Genomic DNA, 24,103 nt, shown 5'->3' with positions numbered 1-24,103 from the left:
GCTATATAAGAAAAAAAAGACATTTTCCTTGTAAAAAACTTCCTTCAAGGAACACTGAATAAAGAGAAGTTCCTCACAATGTTGGGACCATACTCATCATAATCTTGCTTTGTATGGCAGTAACTCTTAAATTCACTTGTCTGAGCTAGCAGAGAACCTCCAAACCAGACAGCATTTTTCTGACGCTTGTGGCTTATAACTTGTACTTCAACACCACTGGACTTTGCACCACTTGTACGTTCACTGGAGGCCACACGTTCATTGACTATTTGCTTAAGATCCCTTTGCAGACGTCTCCCAAAGTCTTTAAACATCGTAGAACCACCACTCAAAACAATGTTCTTGTATAAGTTCTTACGCACATCTATGGGCGAAGCTTGAATAACCTGATCAACTATTGTGGGGAGAGGAGTCAGGAAATCGGAACTTGCAATTTCAGGGTTGAAAAAGATCTCAGGGGCCAAAAACCTTTCGTATCCGACATCGACGGTTAAAGTACGTGATTTATTGACGGTCTCAACCATGTACTGAGCAAACTTTTCAGGGTTAGAGTCAAATCGGTTGAATTCCTTCACAATGTCAGAGGATGTGTAACAGAACTGCTGCTTGATTTGCTCCGCGGTACGCAAGGATGTGTCTGGTTCACCACGGTCACGTAATAATGTTTGGATAAAAATGGTAATGTCTCTACCAGCCAGGGGAATATTCTTGATGGCAGAACCAATAACATACCCTTCAGCCACAGGTATTACGTGAGTAACACCATCTCCCGAGTCAATCACAGTACCAGTTAAAGAACGATCTTGGACCTTCGATGACGTCCAAGAAGCTGCCAGTGCGAGCACTGCCTGAACTGCGATGTACAACCCAGCACAATTAAACGATTCGAACATAATTTCGGCGGTATTTTCTCTGTTTTCAGGAGGATTCAAAGGAGGCTCAGTCAGTAAGAAATAATGATCCTCTGGTTCACACTTGAGGTACTTGAAGATGGAGTTCTCCCAAAATCTTTCCATGTGGTCCCAGTTTTCTACCTGTCCATGTCTAATTGGGTAATTAAGGGAATAAGATGGACCTTTTGCAGCCTCCAAAGCCTCTTCACCTATGTAGAAATCAAGATCTTCCATCCCACGCTTTATAGAAAGATTTCCACCGGAGGTTTGGCCACCTCTTGAGGAGGTTGACTTGTTGTATTTTGAGTTGGAATTCTCAGCACGAGTTGCAATTGCAGTGGGAAAAACCCACGAAGGTAGATCGTTACCTGCAAATCCCAGTTTGGTAAGACCAGTACCATTGTCCATCACAATGGCCGGCGTGTTTATGCTGGACATATTTCTTGATTGTATTGAAGGAATTGGAGATGGAATACGAAAGACCAACACTGAAGTGTGCGGTTGTACATGGCCGAAAGAGCCGTTTTCGCGAAGGGGCTAATTCGACCTTGAAGGAGGAGATTCTAGGAGGCTTGGAAGGGGTCCTTTATCAGTAAAGAAAGTAAATGGTCAGGTTCTAGTTATTAAAATAGCTACAATATTGGTATATCATTTATTATCTTGAAAACTGTCTAGTATTCATCCTTTCCGGAGATGATCACATTGTTGATCTTCAGAATCATCCGCGTCAACTGGGTGGCTAGGAGAAGTTGCTGCTTCTTTCCAATTAGAGGATCAATCACAAAGAGTTCTTTCATATCATTTTGATTAGAACCCAAACAGTCAACTCCCAAGTTAGAATTGGCTTCAGTAGACTGACGAGCTTTCAGAGTTGAGACTGTTGTAATAGGGTCAAGACCAGAATTCTCGGCAAGGGCCATTGGAATACAGTCCAAGGCATCAGCAAAAGCACGGAATGCATATTGATCAATTCCCTTCTGACTGTCTGCAGCAGCAGAAACTGCAAGAGAGCAAGAAAGCTCTGCAGCACCTCCACCGTAAACAACTCTGTTGTCTCGCACTAAGTTTCTTACAACGCACAACGAGTCGTGCAATGCTCTGGTAGACTCATCAACAATCATTTTAGATGATCCCCGAAGAAGTGCTGTAACGGCACGGGTATTAGCACATTCCTCTACAACCAGCATTCGTTCCCGCGTAGTACCCATTTCCAATTCTCGGACTATTCCAGCATGACCCAACTTGTCAGCGGATAGATCTTCAAAGCGAGGCACAATCTTTCCACGAGTAGCAATAGCAATGGCTTCTAATTCCGGACCTCCAACCCAACGTATAGCAGGCAAGTGATTCTGCAACAGCAGATGGTTAGCCTCGTCGTCGAATCCCCATTGACATACAACGAGGTTCGCACCCGCACGCTGAACGTGGCCAATCATTTCAGCAAATGCATCCTGTTCATATTTTTGTAAAGCCTCAAATTCTTCAACGGTACCGATGTTAAGCTTGTGTTTAGTCTTAGGTTTGGGTGGTTCAAATGGACACGTTAAAATAGCGATACGAGCGTCTTCAATAGTCTTAGGCATTTGTGGGTGACTGAGTTCTTTGTCAACCAGAACACCACGAATTAAACGAGACTCGTCTAAAGATCCTCCAACATTTCCTTCAATCTTGATGAGTTCAAAATCAACATCACGACGCGACAAATCAGCTACTGCTAGAACACATTCAACAGCCATTTTGGCGAACTTATCTTGGAATTTAGAGACGATTTTTGAACCCAGAGATGTCTTGGCAGCTTTGAAAAGTTCTGATTCTGGTTGGGCATTGCGATCGACCTGATCTCCATCGTAGACTGTAACCTGGTCGGCAATTTTGTCCAAGTTGGCAACAGCGACTTTGCAAGCCTCGTGTAGTCCATCACCAATCTTAATGGGGTGAATACCCTTCTCTATAAGTTCTAGAGCCTGATCCAACATAGCACCGGCCAAAACAACCACACCGGTGGTCCCATCGCCAATTTCGTCATCTTGAGATTTGGACAATTCCACTAATAATTTGGCAATCTCATCGGAAAACTCCATCTGAGAAAGAATGGTGGCACCATCATTTGTAATATTGATTTCTCCATCAGGTGAGACAAGAATCTTATCTAAACCACGAGGACCTAAGGACGTTTTCAGGATTGACGCCACTGACCTTGCGGACAGAATATGTGACTTTATGGCCTCAACACCGCTAGCCTTTTGCTTCCGGCCTTGATCTTTAACTATGATAAGAGGTCTTCCCATCTCATCTTGGGCCATTATGGCATTAGAGAGATCTGGCATCTCCATCATTTGTGGTGGGGCCTGCATTGTGATGGAATTTCTTTGTAGGAGTGAAGAAAGATTTGAAGGCAATGGATAAAACTTAGAACGCGCGAAGATGTTGATCTCTGTGCTGGGTGGGAGAAAAGTTGGAAACCTTCCATGTAAAATGGCCTCGAAAGTAAAATATTTTTTTGTAGATTGATTAACCTGTGAAGAACTTACTTTCCTGTTTATTACCACAAACCTCCAACATGTCAGTCGTAGGGTCTATGATCTTCTGCGTTGAGTGCGGAAACCTCTTGGACTCTGTAGCGGGCCAAAAAAGCATAGATTGTAACGTTTGTGAACGGTCCTATGATACCAAAAGGTTCAAGAATCTCAGTGTGGTCACTAAAAGTTCCCCTGATGCTTTTCCCTCTACTCTACGTGCCAAAGCTTCGTTAGTTAAGACCTCCCTAAAATCTGATGAACTCGAAGATGGGGCCACAATCAAAGAAAAGTGTCCTCAATGTGGCAATGAAGAGATGCAATACCATACCCTGCAATTAAGGTCTGCTGATGAAGGTGCTACTGTCTTTTACACATGTCCGAAGTGTGCTTACAAGTTTAGAACGAACAATTAGAAGAATTTCACATAATCAGAAACTACACAGATATTAAAAATACACTCCTCATGCTTTAGTACATTAAACAGCAGCGTATTCAACCTCATTGGAATTCTCATACTCATACATATCCAAAGCGACCACAGCACTATCTCTAACAACCTCATCTTCATCCTTGAGGAAACCCTGCAAAATAGGCAAGACTTCGTCGGTAGCAATAGATCCGAGAGCCTCAGCCGCCTCGTGACGCACCATGGCCGCTTGAGAGGTGTCCTTCAGAACCTGTACCAAAGATGGGACAGTAACAGGGTTACTCAGCTGCCCAAATACGTATGCAATTTCATGTTTGAATAAAGCGGATGGGTCGCTGAATCCCGTAGCCAAAGCCAAAGCTGCCTCGTCAGTACCAATATCTCTCAGTCTAAACATGGCTCTATATCTTTCAAACAATGGGGTATTCTGGTCATTCAAAATTTTTTGAAGCTTGGAGATCTTTGTATTGGATCCGTCGATAGCCAAAGGTGGAGCTGGATCAATGGACTCGTATAGAGAAGTCTCCAGTTTCTCTTCTTTGGCCTTCGAAGAGTTCTCCCATTTGATCCTCTCAATGGCCAACTCGCAAGTCTGGCGAATCTCTTCCACTTCTGCAGGGTCCTCGTAGTATTTAACCAGTAAATCGAGAGAGTCCTTATCTCCCAAAGCTCCTAATGCTTCTGCAGCTTCATGACGTACCATAACCTGCTGTTCCTTGCTTTCCAGTACATCTCTCAAGATGGGAGCACTGGTCATGTTCTTTGTTTGTCCCAGCACATATGCCACCTCGTGTTTCAAAAGCTCTGAAGAGTCGGCAAAACACTCGCCAATATACTTAATGGCTTTGTTGGCATCTTCTGGCTTCTCGTTGTACTCTGCGCCGATGGATTTCAGGAAGAAGAGTGCCCGAAACCTGTGAGCCAGTTTTATGTCTCCTGTGTTGTTGATGAGCACGTCTCTTAGGCGCTCCAAACTTGTAGCTTCGTTAACGTCACTCATTGGGTTGATCCTACGGAAAACGTCAGGAGGTTGATGTACTTTTTTTTTTTTTTTTTTTTTTTTTATTTTTTCACCTCCTGATGATTTTTTTTAAGATTATCTAAACTATCAGCAGCATGACAGATGAGGTGAGTTCGAGGGACGGTTTAGGGGGGCGTTTGGGTGTTTGGGGGCGAAGCTGCTAGGCGATGAACATTAGGTGAGGCTCGAATCAGACTCCCCCAGATTTATGGGGCCATCTCCCCAAAGTATCGCCTACTCCATCTATCAACATAATGGCCTTTCATAGTAGAACTAACCCGATTGAAGTCCTTAACAGTTTCAAAGGCTCCACATTGGTGCTTCCCATTGTGTCTATTGGTAACGTGCCACAATTCACCGCAGATCTGCTGATTCATAACTTAAACTTGAAGTCAGTGGCGTGGTTAGATGATTCATTGGTACATCCATTTGTTTCGCCCGTCGATTACGTGGAGGGGAATCCTGACACCTCTATTCAAGACTTTTCTACAAGCTTAGAAGTATATCATAATAAGGATCTAAAATTGGCGATTTTACAGCAGAGATCTCCAGTTTTGCCAGGTTACACAACTCAATTCTATCAGCAGGTCATTGTGCCCTTCATCAATACCTCAGGGTTCTCCAAAGTGTTGGTTCTTCAATCAAAAGATTCTGCTTTTAAGGAGCAATCTGATGGGAGTTTGTATGAGCTGTACAGCAATGATCTGGCTGCGAACCTGTCTCGTCTAACAGTGGAGGAACAGACAACAAAACTGAAAGATCCTAAAGAACTATCTCCCATTATCGAAATTCTTGTCAATTCATTGAAGAATCCTGAATTGGGACTGGAGATGAAACCAACTCCCAGTTGTGTAAACCTGTTGAAATTACTTGAAACAGAGTTTCCTCATACAGTAACACTTCCCGCTGTCAGCTCTTCAGCCAACCTTCAACAGGAGCCAATCAAGATCGTGGTGCTATCTATTTATGTATATGAGGGAGACAATATTTCGGATGCTCAAGTGTTTGCTCAACGAGTTTATGAGCTTTTGCAAATACCGCAGCCTGCGACTTGGGTTGAACCTGTCAGTTGGAAGGGGGTTTATGGATCTCGTGATATTCCAGTGGGAATGGAGGGAGGAATATACTCATAGAACGAACAGTACGTCAAAATTCGGACTTTGGGTGAAAGCTGAAGCAGACCTCTTTCGGTGCAATAGATTAGCACCAATAGTGATTCCTGAGGGACTATTCTATAGACGGTGATCGAATAACAGAATGAGCTTTATTCTCCTACTTTTAATGTAGCCCAGTGATTTTCATTGACTCTCTGTATGAAGTATACCCAAGAGGAGCTATCATCCATTCAATTGTAGTCTCGAATTTCCACTTAATACGATGTAACTCTCTACCCTTCCTTCCTTCCACACACTCTTCCTGGCAACGCTTAACTCAACAGAATGTCCCCAGATCTTGTGCTGGACCCAAGCTTGAAAGTGTGGGTTCTACTACCCATTTCGGCAGTGATGATATTGGTTGGGATTCTGAGAAGTTATGTTACCAACTTACTTCAACCACTCCCGAAGGTGTCCAAGTGGAGAGATGTTAGAGAACAACAACAGTTACAAAAGGCCCGTCTCTTCAGGGGCAATTCACATGTGCTGGTCTCAAAAAAGGAGTTTCTCAATAGACAGGCCTATTTATATGAAGCCCTTACTTCTGGAAAGTACCTGAAAAATGCAGTGAAACAAAACAAGGATCAGATGCCTAATCCATTGTCTGACCCGAATGCTTCAGACGCCATGTTCAACATGCTGAAATCAAATGCAGCCAATTTTATTCCCCAGACTGTGATTATGTGGTGGATTAACTATTTCTTTGCTGGATTCATCATAATGCGACTACCCTTCCCTCTCACTCTCCGTTTCAAATCCATGTTGCAACAAGGAATTGACACTCCTGATTTGGACGTGAGATGGGTCTCCTCCTTGTCATGGTACTTTGTCACATTATTAGGTTTGCAGTCTGTTTTTTCATTGATTCTGAGCAGCTCCAATGCGGTGCAAGTTATCCAGCAACAGATGCCAGCACAAATGGGAATGCCAGGCCAACCAGATATGGCAAAGGTTTTTGCAGCAGAGGGTGAAAGTCTGCAAGTTGCCCAGTTCAAGAGTTCCACAGACTCTATTGAAGATAGAATATTGGATAGTTATAAATTATAGTTTAGCCGAAGCATATTAAACCCTAGATAATTTTTATAACATTACCAGATATATATTAAATTGAGTCCCCATAGTAAAAAAGAATCTCCTGGGGGTGATTCGAACACCCGATCTCAAGATTTCCCTGAAAGAGAACATTTACAGTCTCGCGCCTTAGCCAACTTGGCCACCAGGAGGATTACTCACGTTTTTTAAAAAGTCTTAGCTAAGTAATTTAAGAAAGTGAAACTGATCAAAGTTCTATTGTCTAGGATGAGTCCTACTTAGGTTAAACAATCTGGATTTGACTTGGAATAAGCTTTCGTAAGTCACTTGAACAATATTAAGATATCATCGCAAAGTATAACCGAAATTGTAGCTGGGAGAGAAATAATATTTCTGGTCAGACGTTGATCTGATCATACAATTCAATGAACCAGCAGAAACCACAAATTCTTTTTAGCTTGGGATTGTACTGTACTCTTGGTCATTGGTCTTTTATATAAATTGTCATTTATTTATAAGAATTTGTTTTGCATTTGACTCTCTCAACACCGTAACCGTTCCGAATTACAAGGACCACAAACGTAGATTGGTTTGCCCCGTGAAAATCACATCTCTCCAAACCTTTACAATACACCTGATATCTGAATGTATATAACCATCCAACTAATATTATAAATAAATAATTTTATTACAGCCGCACGGTTCCACTTTGTACATTAGCCCAGTGAACTGAACCTTGACCAACCATTCACACTCAATTATGTCTCCCCATAGTCCGACAAAAAGCAATGGCCAACGTGTTGAGAAGAAAACACGTTTTGAAGATAGTAGTAGTCCCAATGAAAGCTCGCCCATACAGCTGGATGACGAGGAAGAGCCATCTAAATACATCAACCACGAAATCAAGCTCGAGGAGCACCTTAACTACCCACAGACCAATGACTCAGTCAAAAGTTGGCCAATACTAAGATCAAAATCACTCCCAATCGGAAAATGGAGGTCTAACACAGAATCCAGGTTGTCAATTCCCATCACCCGATCTAAAAGTGAAGCAAGAGAGAAGAGATCTGAACACGAAGATAATCTGAAAACAGAGACAGTAGTATTCGATAACGAATTCAAGTGGAAATATCCGAAAGTAAAACTGAATTCATCAGTAGTCCAGCCTCTAACTGTTTCCTCTTTTGAAGATGGAAGTTCAGAACCGGTTACAGGACCTGTAAGCTCTTTGGCAAATTCAAATAAAGCTAAAAGCCTGGATATAAAGGCTGCTAGTGCCAAAGCCGAATCAAACAACAATGTGAACTCAGCTAATATGGATTATGAAACGCTAGCTTTTCTCAACCACCCAAACAGTCGGGTTCCTGAAGTAGGAGTTGGACCTTCAAAAAATTTTATGACATCCCCTATAGCTGAAACTGGCAACACGAACAAAGACATACCAGCAAAGTTTGACCAACCTACTGATAGCTCAAAGGAAACCGTTGGTCTTAAACTACTGGACACTTCGACTTCTGATGTCATGTTTGGCTCTTCTGTTCACTCCGCGTATCAAAAAACTGAGACAAAAGAATACTCAAATGAGGTCGGAAATGAAACGGCCTCTTTTGCACCCAGTAGCATCTACTCTGAAAAGGCTGGCAAATACAGAGAGCATGGAAGCTGGAAGAGCCCGTTTTACGTAGGATGTATCCTCGTCTTACTTGGTTCGTTAATCGCTTCTCTAGCAATATTGGTGCCATTAGTGACGGAACTAATCGGCGGAACAACCACGACTATCTTCAACTATATGAACAGGGTATCACCAACGGAGAGGCAGAAACTTATTGATCAGTTGATTTCGCATTATAACTTATCTACAACCAATACTTCTTTCTCAGTTTCTCCAAAAATAATGATCCAGATTCCACCTGCAAATAACTTTACCCAGGATGAAACTCAGAATTCGTATGCAGGTCTAAACAAAAAATTCCATAATAATACAGAATTGAAAAGCTTAATGTCAGACAAAAGGCTGCAGAAATCAATTTATGGAGTCAATTACGCACCAAGAGGATCCTTACAACCAATGTGTGGTGTAAATTATGACCAGGTTGTTTTAGATTTGGGTGTTCTATCAATGGTGACTTCGAGACTAAAACTGTATGGCTTACAATGTCAACAGGCTGCTTATGTTTTGGATGTAATTCAGGATATGGGCCTCAACATGACGGTATCGATTGGCGTTTGGTTAAATAGTGATAGACAATCAAATGAAAATCAGATATCAGACCTCCAAAAGATCCTGCTTAAAGTCAGAAGGGATCAGATTGATACTATCTTTGTTGGCAATGAAGTCCTATGGAGGCACGAGTTGTCTACTGATGCACTGTTTCAATATATTAAGCAAGTTAAGAGAATCGTTCAACAATTGGGATGGTATGACCTACCAGTGGGAACCAATGAACATTACTCATGTGTGAAAGAGGACTGGGCTGACCAATTAGACATTCTCGGAGTAAATTTACACCCTTTTTTCAATGGAACTACCGCAAAAATAGCTCCAGGTTGGGTAAATAGCACTTTGTACAATATCTGTTCTACAAAATCTTGCATGGAAAAAATTGTTATTGGGGAAACAGGTTGGCCCTATCAAGGGGGGAGTTTCATTGATGCAATAGCAAAAAAGAAAAACTATGATTTGTACCTTAAAGGCTTTAGTGCGTTGGCACGGCATCTCAAGATCCCTTGGTACTGGTTTGAAGCCTTCGATGAACCTTGGAAAAAGATATATGAAAACGGGGAAAATAAATGGGAAACTGAATGGGGTCTATTCACAGTCGATAGAAAACTCAAAGAGGGTGTTAAATTGCCAAAATATTAGTAAAAAAACGGAGACGCTAAGCATCTTTAAGCTTAAAATCACGCAAAATGTACAGATTGTAGTTAATCCATAGCCAAAACAACCCGAAACAAGCAAACGACAATGTAGTGTTCAAAATAACCCACAAATCTGGATACTTGGCAGGTGGAAGGTACAGCCAATCTACGAACTGGATAACTGTAGCTCCGAGGTATGAAACGAATGTTACTGACCCCCAAAACCAGTGAGTATGAACAACTGTTTTAGTATCTCTTTTAGGAACTTTTTTGGAGAGAGTAGGCCCTGGAATCAGGAAACTGGGGACAAGCCATTTACTAATCCAATTGAGGTTTCCAATCAGCCAATTACTCAATATTCCCAAGACAAAATATTCCAAAGCCAGCCCGTCTCTTTTTAATAGAGGCCACATGCTGAAGAAGGCAATATTAGAAATCCAGCAGACCATTGAGATGATGTCCAAGTCTTTTTCTACCAGTAATAGAGTGGTAGGCATCAATGGAACTAAAACTGATTTCTCGTGGACTTGGAAAGAGAAAAGATAGAACGCCCAAGAGCAAGCAGCAAAAGCCCACGGTAGTAAAACCTTCTTTGGGTGAGTAAAAATGATGAAGCAAGACGGACTAATTGCAATCAAAGTTGCTACTAGCGATATCCTAGTAAGGGTTTTGTCAGTGAATAACTGTTTGTACTTTACCAGTATATTCGTTGTACACCAAAAGTTGGCCACCTTATCCTCAAACAAGCCTCTTGAAAACGGGAAAACTCTGAATAATATTTGGCCAATTTGTGACATCCCATCTACTAATACAAAAGGCAGTAATAGAGTTGCAAAAGTCAAGAGTACTGCAATACTGATAGTAGCCAATCTCAACAAGTTGAAGTTTTTCAAAGGCCAACAACTCACACTCAGCATGTAAAAAAACATGATGGGGCTATAATAGAGAGCCATTTGCTTAAAGCTTATTGAAAGAACGAAAAAAATAGCCGCTAATGCAAAATTATCGTACAACAGATTTAATATGGATAATAAAGCAAAACCTAGCATAACTGAGTTGTACTGGAAGTGGCCATGATCTATGATAATTAAAGATGGATTGAAAAGAATAGCAGACGCTATTATAGTTTGCTCAATGGCGTTTTGATTGAAGTAGTTAAGTCCCATCCAACGACAATACCAAATGACAGCTGGAATAAAACATAACAGCTCACTGAGAATTGCGGTCGCCCTCATGTACGATTTTAGATCCACTGATTCAAACCCTCTGGAGACGTCTAAAGCAAACCATGCTGGATTGATGAAGCTGCCTAATTTGCCAAAGAAGTATGAATGAAAGGCTGTCAAGGGAGGATAGTCAAGCCCCCAATATTGCAAGTCGTAGAAGTACCATTTTTCTATGGATAAATGCTGAGTAATTTCCATCCAATGCCTCTGAGCTTCAAAATCCCCATACATTGGAGGGGTGTTGAAGCCGGAATAGGAGCCCAGCCCAACTGCCAATCTGATGAGAATTGCAAAGATGATGATGATGTATCGTGCTACCCATTGATTAGGAGCGGGTCCAAAAGGAGACAAAAAATCAAACACCGGAGAGTTTTCAAAAGAGATCCCTGGAATTCTTGCATACAGCAGACTGCTAGAGGGCGTTCTTTTATGTGGCATTAGGATGGGAGGAAGAATGTAAGGCAGAGAGAGCTACATGGAATTTGGATTCACGATGTTTGGGTGATTTCGAGGGTAAGATGCTGTGCTATATAGTATTTACCTGTGAATCGTCGAAGCTGATGTCAGATTTGGGTACGAAAAAATTGAAGTGCACTATTCTATGTTTGGAAGTTATTGGAAGGTAAACTAAATTTCACGTTGCAATCACAAGAACTTTTCCCTTGTCGACAAAACATTTACTGCCCCACAAGGTATCATCAGATTGAATCTCATCATGTTCGCTATATTCATTTTCATCAATGTTGGCTCCATATTTTGGATATAGGTGTAAAGCAGAAGCTGAGTGGTCCAGCCTTGAGGCCACGAGCCGTTTTAAGTCAGCGATTCCCACGGTTGTGGGCACTATAAGCACAAAAATGTCATCCTTAAAGTAGAACTTCAGCTTTAGTTTGCTTGTGATGAGACCAGAAGAGCTTGAGGAAGAACTTTTGGTCTCTGTGTTTAAGCTACTCATGCGTTTAACCAAATGATTGATAGAGTCTGATTGTCTGTGTTTTTCATATTGAGAGAGTCTATCCTGTTGGTATTGAGAGCTGCGCCTCTGTTGCTGACTGGATGATTGATTATTGTATTGGAGCACCGAGACTCGTGGATTTGGTAGAGTCAGGTCATCAGAAGATTTGAATTCCTTGTCCCCAGACCGTATTTCAAAGAGAGCGGAAACTAGTGCAGAACGCGTTATATAATCCGGTAACCTGAACAAATGTTGAAAATAGTCATCTAAGTCTGCTCTACGCTTGGCAGTGATATTTTCGTTGACATAGGACAATGGGCCTGGGATGTAAGGAAATATTCTTTGATGACCCTCTTGTTTACCAGCTTCTCGGGGGAATCTCGTTAACAAGTTTTGCTGGAAATTAAAAAAATCTTCGTAAAACCGACACAACAGTCTTACCATTCCATTCGATAGAGTCGCCTTGACCAGAAACCAAAATTTGTCATTTGTCATGTAAAATGACTCCACATTAACAGAAACAACATACGGATCTGTAGGCGCCAACCAATGTTGAGAACTGAGATCAGTGCCTGTCCTGGAGAGCTTCGGTGGATACTCATCTCCATGATTTCCTTGCTGATTTTGATGAACACCCTCTTGGTTGTACTCGGAGGAAATGATTTTGGAGCTTTCCCTATATCTAGCATTGTTATTTTTCCATTCTTCAATAGTGGGTAATTTCTCTTGGTCTACAATCGACTTCATATCCCTTAGGATCGGTTGACCCGTTTTCATATCGATCAATTGAACATAAGACGCAGGAACCAAGCCGGGCCCGCCCAGTTTATTGATGTACTTTGCAATAAACCATTCGTAATCATAATGAGCACATACAATAATATAGTCGCCTGCGTCGATATCTAGTTCGTCATCTCGTTCTTTACGGAAATCATATAACACTTTGGCATGCAGAATTGACAAAGACTGGCGATTGGGATTTGTAGCGGCCTGATCTTGGGGCTGCAAGTCCGCATGGCCAGTTCTGAAGAATGTCTCAAAGTATGGCACTGGGACCATGCCATGGGCTTTTGTCACTGGGTTGTAAGCCTCTAGCCATTCGGGGTCATCTTCACTACCTATGACGTGAAAAAAGTCTCCTTTCTTGAAAGTGAGCTCACCAGGGCCCTGGGCCTTGTAGTCATACAGAGATTTGATGACTTTTTTGGGCGTATCGAGAACCTCGGAGTGGGAGGTATCGACTTGTATTGGTTCAGCCTTGGTGATCTTGGGACCCTTAGAATGCTTGTCTTTAGAAGATCTTTTGAAACTTATCATTGGAAGAGATTGGTATGAAATGAGAGACTTTATGAATAGCTTGACAAGAGAAGAGGGAAGGGAGAGAAAAGGAGTCGATCACTGTGAAAGTAATTTCCTTTCAGGTAATTACGAATGTTGAGAGTGAGAATGACAAGAATGGTGCTGGGATGCAATATTCCGTACCTTTCTGCATCACCCCCTCTCAAGTACGAGTTGTCCACCTGCAAGAAAAAAAAGCACTGCGTTCAGGAGAAAAAATATGTTCAGCAGGGAAGTTAAGCTAGCCCAATTGGCTGTCAAAAGGGCATCTCTATTGACTAAGAGGATAAGTGATGAGATTGCAGCTCGCACAGTTGGCGGAATTTCGAAATCGGACGATTCTCCAGTCACTGTGGGGGACTTTGCTGCTCAGTCTATCATCATCAACAGCATCAAGAAAGCCTTCCCCAATGATGAGGTTGTTGGAGAAGAAGACTCTGCGATGTTGAAGAAAGACCCAAAGCTGGCTGAAAAGGTGTTGGAAGAGATCAAGTGGGTTCAAGAGCAGGACAAAGCCAACAATGGGTCGTTATCTCTGTTGAACTCGGTAGACGAAGTTTGCGATGCTATCGACGGCGGCAGCTCTGAAGGTGGCCGTCAAGGAAGAATTTGGGCCTTGGATCCCATTGATGGTACTAAGGGCTTCCTGAGAGGCGACCAATTTGCCGTTTGTCTGGCATTAATCGTGGATGGGGTTGTAAAAGTTGGTGTAATTGGGTGTCCAAATCTACCGTTTGACCTACAAAATAAGAGCAAGGGAAAAGGAGGACTTTTCACCGCAGCTGAAGGCGTAGGATCATACTATCAGAACTTGTTTGAAGAGATCTTGCCTCTGGAATCATCAAAAAGAATCACAATGAACAATTCTCTTTCTTTTGATACCTGCAGAGTCTGTGAAGGTGTTGAGAAGGGTCATTCAAGTCATGGGTTGCAAGGATTAATAAAAGAAAAGCTCCAGATCAAGTCCAAGTCCGCCAACTTGGATTCTCAAGCCAAGTACTGTGCTCTGTCGAGAGGAGATGCTGAAATATATTTGAGGTTGCCAAAAGATGTGAATTACCGAGAGAAAATATGGGATCATGCTGCTGGCAACATTCTGATCAAGGAAAGCGGAGGCATTGTGTCTGATATTTATGGTAACCAGTTGGATTTTGGCAACGGTCGGGAGCTCAACTCGCAGGGAATAATCGCGGCATCAAAAAATTTACATAGCGATATCATCACTGCAGTGAAAAGTATTATTGGAGATAGAGGCCAAGATTTGGAGAAGTATATATAGATATAGCTTGTACTAGAATATGATCACGAGGCTAAAGAACAAAAGTAAGGAGAGGACAGCCGCTTTGAAGGGCAAAAAGCGGGCACAGGAAGGTATTGAAGCGCAAGAACGGAAAGATCTACCACCCAGTAAGATTACGCAAAGGACGAAGAGCTCAAATAAAGTCACCAAGATGGGAAAACAGAGCTGGTATAACGATCTTTCAAAGTACAATCACATTAAACCATTGACGTCCAAAGTTAGAGGAATGGTCAGTAATATGACTAATTACAATCATCTCTTGATGAGATCTATTGAGAATCCTCACTATAGACAGAAACTATTAGACATTGAAGAAAGGAAGCTGCGCTTGAATAGCTATCCGCTGCCCAAGGTACAAAATGACCAGAGCTTGAAAGATGCCTTGAACCACTTTAGAATTGATAGACAGGGCAGATCAATTCCGATACTGGATAGAAATCCTCATGTGTGTTCTTCATTCAAAGAGAATAAGCATTTGTATGCCAAAGCACGTACTACCCACAATGATGCACTGATGGAAGACCCAGTACTGAGAAACTTCTTCGAAGTCCACTCAAGGCAGATGTTTGGTGTGGGATATATTGACGTGGATCACGAGAAGAAACGAGTCGATCTATTGACATTGAAAAAAATTGTCGACGATGACCAGTTTGTAAATGAAGAGGATGTGTTTAGAGGACTGAAGTTGGAGGATTTCACGGAAGTTCAAACATTTGGTTTTGAGCCAATATGAATGAGCCCACTTTAGTCTTGATGCTGATGAATTGGTGGTTGTCTCTGACGTCTGAAACACTGGAATTTCCATATAGGCAGAAACAGATCGATCCCGTGTAGTTCGGGCATCATATGGTGTCCAAAAATATAAGCCTGACTGACAGTTTGGCTAATTAGCATTAATAGAAGATTTCTTGAACTTCCTTCTAGCCATGAAATGGCAAGTATTACAAATGGAAAGTATCCTGCCTTGAAGGAAACTAGCCCCAAAATAGACATTCTTTCGTTGGGATTCTGTTTGCACCATATGGTTCTCAAGACGTCAGCTAGAACCCATCCCAGCATGAACGGACCCCCCAAGTATGAGGCCCATGCCACGATCAAACCTGCTATTATCACCAATGAGTAGAGGTAATCGATTGAGTTTTCATAGGTCAGCTCGAGTGCCTGTGAATTCTGAAATAATGTGTACAATGTCCAAAAGAATCCAACAAACGAATGGGCGCTGAAGAAGAAACTTAGTATCAAACGAGAATAGGCCATCTCATTAAACACACGATGTCTTTCAAACACGAACATATTTGAGGATAATACATCTATGCGTTGCAAAAAATAGGTCATTGACATGGATGCTACAAGAGCCACAGTAACTGGAGGCACCTGTCTAATCCATTCAATTTGTAAATTCACGGCTTCCATAATTAGTAGCTGACCTGTTGTGCCAGGAGGAAGATTAAGGTGTGCTGGCGATGCGACTGATTATCTCTACCTGGGGGGAGAGAGAGAAGGAAAAACGAGGATGCTTATGTAATGCTTCGCTCGTTTCTCTAGACATTGGGCTCTTTTCACATGAAGCCGAAATCAGGGTTAGGCAAGATTCGATAAATAGTCGGCTATTTCCAGGATGTTCAAACACGTTTGGAAGCGATTCAGACAAGTTCGATTAAACTCAATGCAAAAGCCAATGCCAAAGCCAATGCCCTTATCTACGCTGGCGAACTTGGAACAATATCTTGAGCTGGAGAAGGTATCTGAGAACGTCTACAGTAATGTCTCGACGTTAAGAGTTCCTTTCGGTGGCCGTGGTATATTCGGGGGAACTCTAGTTGCCCAATCACTGTATGCTGCACTGTTAAATGTGGATGAAAAGTTCAGACCTATAAGCATGCATTGCAACTTTTTAGTTGCTGCAAATACAAAGAGTCGTATTGAGTATCATGTCGAAACTCTGAGAGACGGGAAGAATTTCTGCTCCCGTCAAGTGAAAGCCAAACAGAACAATCAGTTGATTTTTCTAGGATCAATTTCTTTTCGATCAGAGAGACTAGAAGGCTCTTCTGGGGCCAGTGATTCGCCAAAACTTTCTCATTACAGGCGGGCTCCTATAGTTGGTAAGGATATTCCGTCACCTGAAGACTGTCATGAGCAAACTGAGGTATTCATGGAATGGGCGAAAAATTCCAAAGACAATGTGCAATTACAAAAGCTGGCCAAAAATCCCCAGCAACTGTTGGACAGTTATGATGCGGAGCCTTGCAAGTGGCGGTTGCCAATGGACATGTTTGATTTATCACAGGTTGCCCCAGAAGAGTTTGATAAATTTGTAAGTGACAGGGTTCTGAGATATTGGGTGAAAAGCAAGTCTCATTTTAAATCACCAAGGTTCAATGACGTGGCCATTGCTTACATCTCGGACTATTTCTTTCTTAGCTCCAACATGAGACTAAATATGCAGGAGATGTTTACTTCATCATTCTCAGTATCTTTAGACCATACGATCCATTTCTATGATAAATTTAACATAGATGAGTGGCTGTCATTCAGTATCAGGAGCAAAGTGTGTCAAGATGACCGCGCACTGGTTACTGGGGAGATCTACTCTGAAAGTGGTCAGTTGGTAGCTACCGTATTGCAAGAAGGTTTGCAGGCCTTACCTGCCCATGCACAGTTAGAACCACAACAACGTAAGTCAACAATCAAGGCTAAACTATAGAGTAAAATGCATTGCTTTTTATATTTATTTTCAAGCTTTCAAGTTAGGGAAACTAAGTAACCTGAGTATGATAATGAAAGTTTGATCTTCAAATTTGTAGTTTCTTCGATACTTTTCAAGGATATTCCAAGCGTCCGGTGACACTTGTTGTTTCCGAGTATTTAGGTCCCATAGGTGTAAACCACCACCAAATGCTTTCATGATTACCGTTTTTTTCGATTTGTTCTTGATCTTATCAATGAGAATGGGTGAAATATATTTGCACTTTTTGGAGAGAAACTCGTGAATACCCCAAATTAGAATCATTGATAGACAGTTCGACATTGGCCATGTTAGGTTCATATCTTGGCTTATCTGCAAGTACTCTTCGGAGGGCTCAGCATGATGGTTTTCTAGCTTTCTCATAGAGAAGTCCAGGATAGTCTGAACTATTCTGTAGTCCTCATCTTTAGCTAAAGCGGACTGGTTGATAAGTAGCCATTCAACAATAGACTTGTTCAAATTGGTAGAGCTTTGGACAACCTCTTTTATATGTTCATGATTTAATCTCATTTTTGTAAGATCAAAGTAGCTAATGTGTTGCTCAGGGTCTGTCTTGTAGATGACTTTATTATACAAAAGGTTGTTCGTCTGTAGGGCAACCGATGTTGTGACAGTTTCTTTTGGAACCGGTTTTGGTTCATAATTCTTGAGGTCAAACTCTTTTATTTTCTGTTGAAGTTCTTTTTCAGATTTGACTATAACATTGAAATCGGATTCTAAGATACTGCAGAATCGACGGTTTTTTCTATTTAGTTTCTTCTTGTCAAACAACGGGTCTTCAACCTTGAAGCCCTCCTTTTTCAGAGCTTTATATGGTCTATTATTATCGTTATCATCGTCAAAAATTATTGAGTCTATGTCATTGAGGATTTCCTGGATGTTTGATGGGTTCAGTTTCAGCTGGACATTTTGGTGTTTCTTAGGCTTCGACTTTGACTTGGGCACGGCCAATGATGCTAAAAGATTCCCGAACTTGTTAGACTTAGATATTGTCGCCTCGGCAATCAGATAGTCAACATTTGCGTCAAGTTCGTCTTGATCGACCGGATTCTCCTCTTGCTCAACATGAAATTCCTCATAACCAAAAGTTGGAACAACCTCGGAAAGATCCAGCTCTTCAGGCGGCTCCTTTTTCTTCTTCTTTCTAGAGCTATCCTTCTTGCCCATTGCACAAGTAATCAATGAGTTTGCAAGTCCAGAGTGATACGGTACACCAGATAGATACAGTATCTCGAAAAATATTACATAGAACATTCACAGTCTAAATCTTATTACAATGTTTATTTATTCTCCGTCTCGTTATCGGCAAAGATCCCCTTCTCTTTTAGCACCGACACAACCTGTGAATACACTTGATCCACAGGGTGGTCACAAGATACCTTCAAAACGCGTCCTTGCTTCCCGAAATAGTCCACCACAGGCATCGAAGTTTCCACGAATGTTTTGAATCTTTTTTTGATACTCTCCGCATTATCATCCTCTCTTCCGCTTGTCTGTCCTCTTTTAAGTAATCTCTCAAGGAGCACTGATTCGGGACAATCAAAGAAAAGTGTCACCTTGGACTTTGCGACTTTTTCCTCAAAAGTTTTGGCCTGGTCCATCTTACGAGGGAATCCATCAATCAAGAACCGTGTCTTCCCTTTCTCGAAGTTTTCCTTCATGGCCTGCTCCAAGAGCGCAATGGTGACCTCTTGAGGTACTATCAGTCCATCTCTGATATACTGGGAAATCATCTCTCCATACTTAGACCCCTCCCTCTTCTGTTCTGCACGTAACAAGTCTCCAGCTGACAGGTGAACAAATCCGTAATTACTCACTAGTTTGGCACATTGGGTACCTTTTCCAGCTCCTGGACCTCCGAGAACAAAAATCACAGAGACGTCTCCGTCCTTAAACGCTCTTTCCGTGGCTGGTTCCACAAATGCAATAGGAGTCTTGGTAGGGTTGGTTGTCCCGTAAAGGGTGGTTCCAATAGCCAATAGACCAAGTCCGATCAGAATTCTCTTATGGTTAATGCCACCATTCTGCGCTTGGCTGTACAGTCTCTTAGAAACAACGGGACCGAGACGAATAGGTCCTGCCCTCACAAAGGAGTTTCTAACAGATCTGGTAAACATGCTTGAACTTATACGTAAGACGATACGAGACAGACTCGAAACGGGTGAGCATCGACAAAAACTATATGCATTACATAATCATGGATCGGCCAAACTAGGTTTGGTACTGTTCCAATAGTGGGTCTGTGAATCTCAGATATTTCCCACTCAGATCCGTAGGAATGCCTTTGAGAGCAAGGTTGGCATACACGGCTGCTGGCACTTCCGGTGGATGCAGTTTGTTTTCCTCCTTCAAATCTGTGAATCGTTTGTATGCCTCCGGCTTCATGTTCTTACCAAACACATTTCTAATGTCCTCTTGCATTTGGGTATCTACCACTCCAGGTGCAATGGAGATTGAGCTGATATCTGACTCCTCAGAATCAAGGCTTTGAGAGAAATGGTTCAGCGCAGCCTTTGAAGCTCCATAGGCTGCCCATCCGTCATATGATGTGACAGAGGCACCAGAAGAAACGAATATGACATTACCTTTGGTTTTCCTCAAAAATTCAACCGATTTGGATACAAGGTCAACTATTGAGAAAAAGTTGACATCGAATAGATTCTTATAACCTGGTACATCTGCTTTGGCAATTGGCCCCACTGGGTCCAACTTTCCAGCATTCAGGATCAAACAGTCAATGCTTCCGTAAGTTTCAATTGTCTTCTTGACAATTATATCAGCAGAGTTTGGTTCAGCAAGATCCGCAGCAATCGGAAGAATATCTCGTGAACTGTATTCGTTCACCAATGAGTCCAGTTTATCCTTTGAACGAGCTACGGCAACCAGTTTAGTAGCCGGGTCCTTGAGAACCTTGTGAGCAATAGCCAATCCCAGTCCTCTAGAAGCACCAGTTAAAATAATGACAGTCATAATACAAGTAGGTGAAAATAGTTTAGGAATAGGAAATAAGGTTAGCGCAAAAAATACCTCTGAGTGTCACAGCAGGCCGAACATAAAGTCGGTCCCGAGCCATATTTCAATGTTTTCGCTGGTATGAGTTTGCGGGTAGTAACTGGATCCTGAGTGAAGTCACTACCGGCAGGAGGCCCGCTATTCACAGTCTATATAGAATTGTGGCTATCATGATTGATACACGCGTACTGGAAGCTCTCCCTAATTAGGTTCAATGAAAGATACCCTGATTACGTAAACATAGAGCAGTAGATTTCGAAACACAGCTCAAAATGGATCCAGTAACTAAAGCAATGGAATATATTACTCTCAACGATTCCAAGAGATCGCCATGGTATACTGCATCCTTGGTTTTCCCTATTCAACATCAAGCCAACCGTCAATTGAAAGTCAACTCAGCACCAGCTTGCAATTGCTGGAAGTAATCCTCCCATTTCGAGCGTGGTGGTACACTTTATCCTTTCCATACCAAGCAGTTGGCAGAATAGGGCAAATATGTCTGCTAATAGTAATAGTACCAATACAGGTAAGCAAATCCTTTAGCTGCATCGCTCAGAGGCCGTTAACTAATTTTTAGAAAACCATGATTGGGCGAAGGATATCGACTGCAAGAACGTTTTCATTCACGGGTATTGCAAATTTGAGAATAAGGGCTGTTACTTCAAGCATCCCTCAGACGATTCCATTGAGAAGAATAAAGAAACGAAAGAAACCAAATCATCAGCTCCTTTAAGCTCTGGGACCGAAGAGGGCAGCTCAATCCGCAAGAAATTTAGTTTTGAAGCCCCTTCGTTCACTCCATCTGGATCTGTTGCCAGTTTGACGAACAAATTCTCTACAATGTCACCCAAGTTAGACGAAATTCCAACATTTGTGCCAACGAGCCAGCAGACACCCAAAAAGCCACAGCAGGTAAGCGCTGAAAGCAATGATTATTTTGCACCACCAAATTCAATGTTTACTCCTTCAGTTCCATCAGATAATAGTCAACCAGGGTTGCCACTGTCAGCCCAATTCCCTCAACACGGAACAACAGCCCCTCATAACGTTGTGCCTGAGATGTTTTATGCTCAGGCTACTCAGTATCCTCTGAACTACAATTTGTATGCTCCTCCTCCCCCACCTCATTTCAATCTCCATTTGAACCCCAACGAAAGAACAGTGAGTTCGTTCTTCATAGATGATAACCTTAGAGAATCCTTACAGAAGCGCAATGAAGCATGCCTTCAAACTTTCAGCAATCCATCGATACCAGATATTGTTGGTGTTTATCATTCTCTGGTGCCTCTCAACAATAACTTTGATAATAACTCTGCAAGATATGGAGCTGTCAGCCATATGTACAAGGCGACTTCCAATAAGGATGCCAGATTATACGCTTTGAGACGCATTGAGAATGTTAACATTACCGATAAGCAAGCTTTCAAGACTATCAAGGCTTGGAGTTCTATTGAAAATTCAAACATAGTTAAGGTACATGAGGCCTTCACCACAACCGTCTTTGGGGGGAATTCTCTGGTGGTGGCTTATGATTTCTATGGTAATGCCAAAACCTTGATTGAAATACACTTCCAAAATCAGCCGGAGTTGATAACTGAACAACACTTGTGGTCCTATCTAATCCAGCTGGTCAATGCTCTCAACGAAGTACATGACAAAGGCCTTGCAGTTAGATCTATCGATCTAAGCAAAGTCATCGTGACGAACAAGAACAGAATAAAGCTGTCCGGATGTGGCATTGTTGATATTTTACAACATGAAAATACAGAAGATATTGCCCAACTGCAAAAGAAAGATCTAGAATTGCTGGCCAAATTGTTGTATGATCTTTCTATTACATCTATATATGGATCAGTTTCGTTTGACGATAAGACACAGGATCAGATTATCGATCACCTTAAATTTTCCGACGATTACAAAGCCACCTTGAAGTATCTGATCTCCGCCGATTTCAACCTAAAGGAAATTCAAACACGCATTGCCCCAAGATTATTGGATGTCATTGATGGCCTACAAAATTCTAATGATTTTATTGAATCTCAATTGTCGACTGAATTGGAAAACGCCCGTTTGGTAAGATTGATGTCCAAGCTTAGTTTTTTGCACGGTAGGCCTGAGCATGAAGGTGACCCTAACTGGTCAGAGTCAAGTGCTAACTATCCTCTTACTCTTTTTGTTGACTATGTTTACCATCAAGTGGATGAGAGGGGTTATCCAGTTGTCGACCTTGCTCATGTTATAACATGTCTCAACAAATTGGACGCAGGAATAGAAGAGAGGATTTTACTAGTGTCCAAGGACGAAAAGAACTGTATCATCATTTCTTATAAAGAATTGAAGACCTTAATAGAGGAAGGGTTCAATGAGTTGAGGATGAGAAAAGACATTTAGCGAAAAACACAAAGCCATAATGTTGTCATAGTTTGTCCCTGCAATTGCAACGAGGAGTCGCCCGTGCGGTTCTGTTTTCGTTTTGGCCTTCTGATGAATGGCTACGATTGCTTATACATATTATGAGTTTTCAGTTACATGAGTTGAAGTATAGATTTCGAAGACTCAAAATTGAGCTTCATCATAGAGTGTGGAACAACAACGACAACAACAGGCTAATTTCAGGTAGAATCTTAAACCAGCCCTTTACTTCTTTGCGAACAGATCAGTACCTTGACGTAAATGAGCTGAAACGGGTACAAATCCAACCTATCGACGAGCGACTTGACGAGGTCGAAAACGAGAATGAAGAGGAGGATACTGTAGATCGGGATGAACATGTCGACGAACTCAGTTTAATGATCGTTGATGGTCTTGATGAAGTGGATATGCTTGATCGTTTGCTTCTTGAGGAGGACCAAGCACCAACTCAAGACTCCCGACAAGTCAAACCATACCTACACCGTGAAGTCCAGAAACCAGATAGAATCTTATCCTTATTAGACATGGATAATCTTCAAAATATAAGGTCTTCTATATCACGTGCTCTTACAGATCATGATCCTATTGTCAACAGAATAAAGTCCTTCTCTGATTACTTGTTCCGAAGAAGCCAACAGCCCAAAGGGTCATGGAAACTTGTTCTGAACGAGGCGTCTCTGAATGCAGCGTTGTGTTCAACTGGGAATACTCCTTCTCCAATTGAAAAGACTCATATTCTTCCGGATCTTACCAATCTTTGTTACACCCCGAAGTTCCGCGTGTGCCCAGCTCTAACCGCCAAATCTCCTATTCCCCAACTATTTGAAGGCGATGGATATAGTGCTGGGATTTTTGAGGAGTACATTGATCACATTTCCATGTCCACGACTTCTCCCAACAATAACAACAATCGAACTTTTTTAGAGTTCCCTGATCATCAACCTTCTAGTCTGTCATCTACATCTTCTCTGATTATTCCACACGATCCAAAACCTGCAATGACATCCAACACATTCTACGATAGCTTTATTTTACAGAACATAGAGTATAATACGGTAAAGAGTTTGCGAACACTTTTCAAAGGTTCAACACTTCGCTTGAAAGAGAATGGAATGTTTCAGGGCACTAAAAGCGGCAAATGTTAGCTTGCAATAGTAAAATAAAAGTACATGTTCTTACCCTATAAATCTCCAATTACTACCTAGA

General features: G+C 41.9%; 18 protein-coding genes across 18 annotated transcripts; 9 read left to right on the top strand and 9 right to left on the bottom strand.

The window, feature by feature from the left end:
* Positions 1–44: 44 nt before the first annotated feature.
* On the bottom strand, positions 45–1,331 carry PAS_chr2-1_0556 (Essential component of the Arp2/3 complex; the record flags this gene model as incomplete). Its single annotated transcript, XM_002491425.1, has 1 exon — positions 45–1,331. The coding sequence occupies one exon, from the start codon at positions 1,329–1,331 to the stop codon at positions 45–47; it is 1,287 nt and encodes a 428-aa protein (XP_002491470.1).
* Positions 1,332–1,564: 233 nt separating this feature from the next.
* Positions 1,565–3,247, bottom strand: PAS_chr2-1_0555 (Subunit of the cytosolic chaperonin Cct ring complex, related to Tcp1p; the record flags this gene model as incomplete). Its single annotated transcript, XM_002491424.1, has 1 exon — positions 1,565–3,247. One exon carries the CDS (start codon positions 3,245–3,247, stop codon positions 1,565–1,567), a length of 1,683 nt encoding a protein of 560 aa, XP_002491469.1.
* A 206-nt stretch (positions 3,248–3,453) lies between these two features.
* On the top strand, positions 3,454–3,825 carry PAS_chr2-1_0554 (RNA polymerase I subunit A12.2; the record flags this gene model as incomplete). The annotated part of the gene is made up of 1 exon (XM_002491423.1): positions 3,454–3,825. The coding sequence occupies one exon, from the start codon at positions 3,454–3,456 to the stop codon at positions 3,823–3,825; it is 372 nt and encodes a 123-aa protein (XP_002491468.1).
* Positions 3,826–3,888: 63 nt separating this feature from the next.
* On the bottom strand, positions 3,889–4,839 carry PAS_chr2-1_0553 (Deoxyhypusine hydroxylase, a HEAT-repeat containing metalloenzyme that catalyses hypusine formation; the record flags this gene model as incomplete). The annotated part of the gene is made up of 1 exon (XM_002491422.1): positions 3,889–4,839. The coding sequence occupies one exon, from the start codon at positions 4,837–4,839 to the stop codon at positions 3,889–3,891; it is 951 nt and encodes a 316-aa protein (XP_002491467.1).
* Positions 4,840–5,114: 275 nt separating this feature from the next.
* PAS_chr2-1_0552 (Protein involved in 20S proteasome assembly) lies at positions 5,115–5,993 on the top strand (the record flags this gene model as incomplete). Its single annotated transcript, XM_002491421.1, has 1 exon — positions 5,115–5,993. One exon carries the CDS (start codon positions 5,115–5,117, stop codon positions 5,991–5,993), a length of 879 nt encoding a protein of 292 aa, XP_002491466.1.
* A 306-nt stretch (positions 5,994–6,299) lies between these two features.
* On the top strand, positions 6,300–7,061 carry PAS_chr2-1_0551 (uncharacterized protein; the record flags this gene model as incomplete). The annotated part of the gene is made up of 1 exon (XM_002491420.1): positions 6,300–7,061. The coding sequence occupies one exon, from the start codon at positions 6,300–6,302 to the stop codon at positions 7,059–7,061; it is 762 nt and encodes a 253-aa protein (XP_002491465.1).
* A 745-nt stretch (positions 7,062–7,806) lies between these two features.
* On the top strand, positions 7,807–9,909 carry PAS_chr2-1_0550 (glycosyl hydrolase; the record flags this gene model as incomplete). Its single annotated transcript, XM_002491419.1, has 1 exon — positions 7,807–9,909. The coding sequence occupies one exon, from the start codon at positions 7,807–7,809 to the stop codon at positions 9,907–9,909; it is 2,103 nt and encodes a 700-aa protein (XP_002491464.1).
* A 16-nt stretch (positions 9,910–9,925) lies between these two features.
* PAS_chr2-1_0549 (Alpha 1,3 glucosyltransferase) lies at positions 9,926–11,569 on the bottom strand (the record flags this gene model as incomplete). Its single annotated transcript, XM_002491418.1, has 1 exon — positions 9,926–11,569. The coding sequence occupies one exon, from the start codon at positions 11,567–11,569 to the stop codon at positions 9,926–9,928; it is 1,644 nt and encodes a 547-aa protein (XP_002491463.1).
* Positions 11,570–11,765: 196 nt separating this feature from the next.
* PAS_chr2-1_0548 (uncharacterized protein) lies at positions 11,766–13,403 on the bottom strand (the record flags this gene model as incomplete). Its single annotated transcript, XM_002491417.1, has 1 exon — positions 11,766–13,403. The coding sequence occupies one exon, from the start codon at positions 13,401–13,403 to the stop codon at positions 11,766–11,768; it is 1,638 nt and encodes a 545-aa protein (XP_002491462.1).
* Positions 13,404–13,644: 241 nt separating this feature from the next.
* PAS_chr2-1_0547 (Bisphosphate-3'-nucleotidase, involved in salt tolerance and methionine biogenesis) lies at positions 13,645–14,703 on the top strand (the record flags this gene model as incomplete). Its single annotated transcript, XM_002491416.1, has 1 exon — positions 13,645–14,703. One exon carries the CDS (start codon positions 13,645–13,647, stop codon positions 14,701–14,703), a length of 1,059 nt encoding a protein of 352 aa, XP_002491461.1.
* Positions 14,704–14,722: 19 nt separating this feature from the next.
* PAS_chr2-1_0860 (uncharacterized protein) lies at positions 14,723–15,457 on the top strand (the record flags this gene model as incomplete). Its single annotated transcript, XM_002491415.1, has 1 exon — positions 14,723–15,457. One exon carries the CDS (start codon positions 14,723–14,725, stop codon positions 15,455–15,457), a length of 735 nt encoding a protein of 244 aa, XP_002491460.1.
* An 11-nt stretch (positions 15,458–15,468) lies between these two features.
* PAS_chr2-1_0546 (Hypothetical protein) lies at positions 15,469–16,137 on the bottom strand (the record flags this gene model as incomplete). Its single annotated transcript, XM_002491414.1, has 1 exon — positions 15,469–16,137. The coding sequence occupies one exon, from the start codon at positions 16,135–16,137 to the stop codon at positions 15,469–15,471; it is 669 nt and encodes a 222-aa protein (XP_002491459.1).
* A 205-nt stretch (positions 16,138–16,342) lies between these two features.
* On the top strand, positions 16,343–17,431 carry PAS_chr2-1_0545 (Peroxisomal acyl-CoA thioesterase likely to be involved in fatty acid oxidation; the record flags this gene model as incomplete). Its single annotated transcript, XM_002491413.1, has 1 exon — positions 16,343–17,431. The coding sequence occupies one exon, from the start codon at positions 16,343–16,345 to the stop codon at positions 17,429–17,431; it is 1,089 nt and encodes a 362-aa protein (XP_002491458.1).
* Positions 17,432–17,461: 30 nt separating this feature from the next.
* PAS_chr2-1_0544 (Hypothetical protein) lies at positions 17,462–18,640 on the bottom strand (the record flags this gene model as incomplete). The annotated part of the gene is made up of 1 exon (XM_002491412.1): positions 17,462–18,640. One exon carries the CDS (start codon positions 18,638–18,640, stop codon positions 17,462–17,464), a length of 1,179 nt encoding a protein of 392 aa, XP_002491457.1.
* A 113-nt stretch (positions 18,641–18,753) lies between these two features.
* PAS_chr2-1_0543 (uncharacterized protein) lies at positions 18,754–19,590 on the bottom strand (the record flags this gene model as incomplete). The annotated part of the gene is made up of 1 exon (XM_002491411.1): positions 18,754–19,590. The coding sequence occupies one exon, from the start codon at positions 19,588–19,590 to the stop codon at positions 18,754–18,756; it is 837 nt and encodes a 278-aa protein (XP_002491456.1).
* A 94-nt stretch (positions 19,591–19,684) lies between these two features.
* Positions 19,685–20,443, bottom strand: PAS_chr2-1_0542 (Putative benzil reductase; the record flags this gene model as incomplete). Its single annotated transcript, XM_002491410.1, has 1 exon — positions 19,685–20,443. One exon carries the CDS (start codon positions 20,441–20,443, stop codon positions 19,685–19,687), a length of 759 nt encoding a protein of 252 aa, XP_002491455.1.
* Positions 20,444–20,980: 537 nt separating this feature from the next.
* On the top strand, positions 20,981–22,876 carry PAS_chr2-1_0541 (Essential subunit of the Pan2p-Pan3p poly(A)-ribonuclease complex; the record flags this gene model as incomplete). The annotated part of the gene is made up of 2 exons (XM_002491409.1): positions 20,981–21,011; positions 21,063–22,876. The coding sequence occupies 2 exons, from the start codon at positions 20,981–20,983 to the stop codon at positions 22,874–22,876; spliced, it is 1,845 nt and encodes a 614-aa protein (XP_002491454.1).
* Positions 22,877–22,998: 122 nt separating this feature from the next.
* PAS_chr2-1_0540 (Hypothetical protein) lies at positions 22,999–24,042 on the top strand (the record flags this gene model as incomplete). Its single annotated transcript, XM_002491408.1, has 1 exon — positions 22,999–24,042. One exon carries the CDS (start codon positions 22,999–23,001, stop codon positions 24,040–24,042), a length of 1,044 nt encoding a protein of 347 aa, XP_002491453.1.
* Positions 24,043–24,103: the final 61 nt, after the last annotated feature.

The sequence above is a fragment of the Komagataella phaffii genome, chromosome 2, assembly GCF_000027005.1.
Source record: "Komagataella phaffii GS115 chromosome 2, complete sequence".
Taxonomy (NCBI): Eukaryota; Fungi; Ascomycota; class Pichiomycetes; order Pichiales; family Pichiaceae; genus Komagataella; species Komagataella phaffii.
Note: the sequence above shows the minus strand (reverse complement) of the source record. Positions and strands in the feature narration are given on the sequence as shown.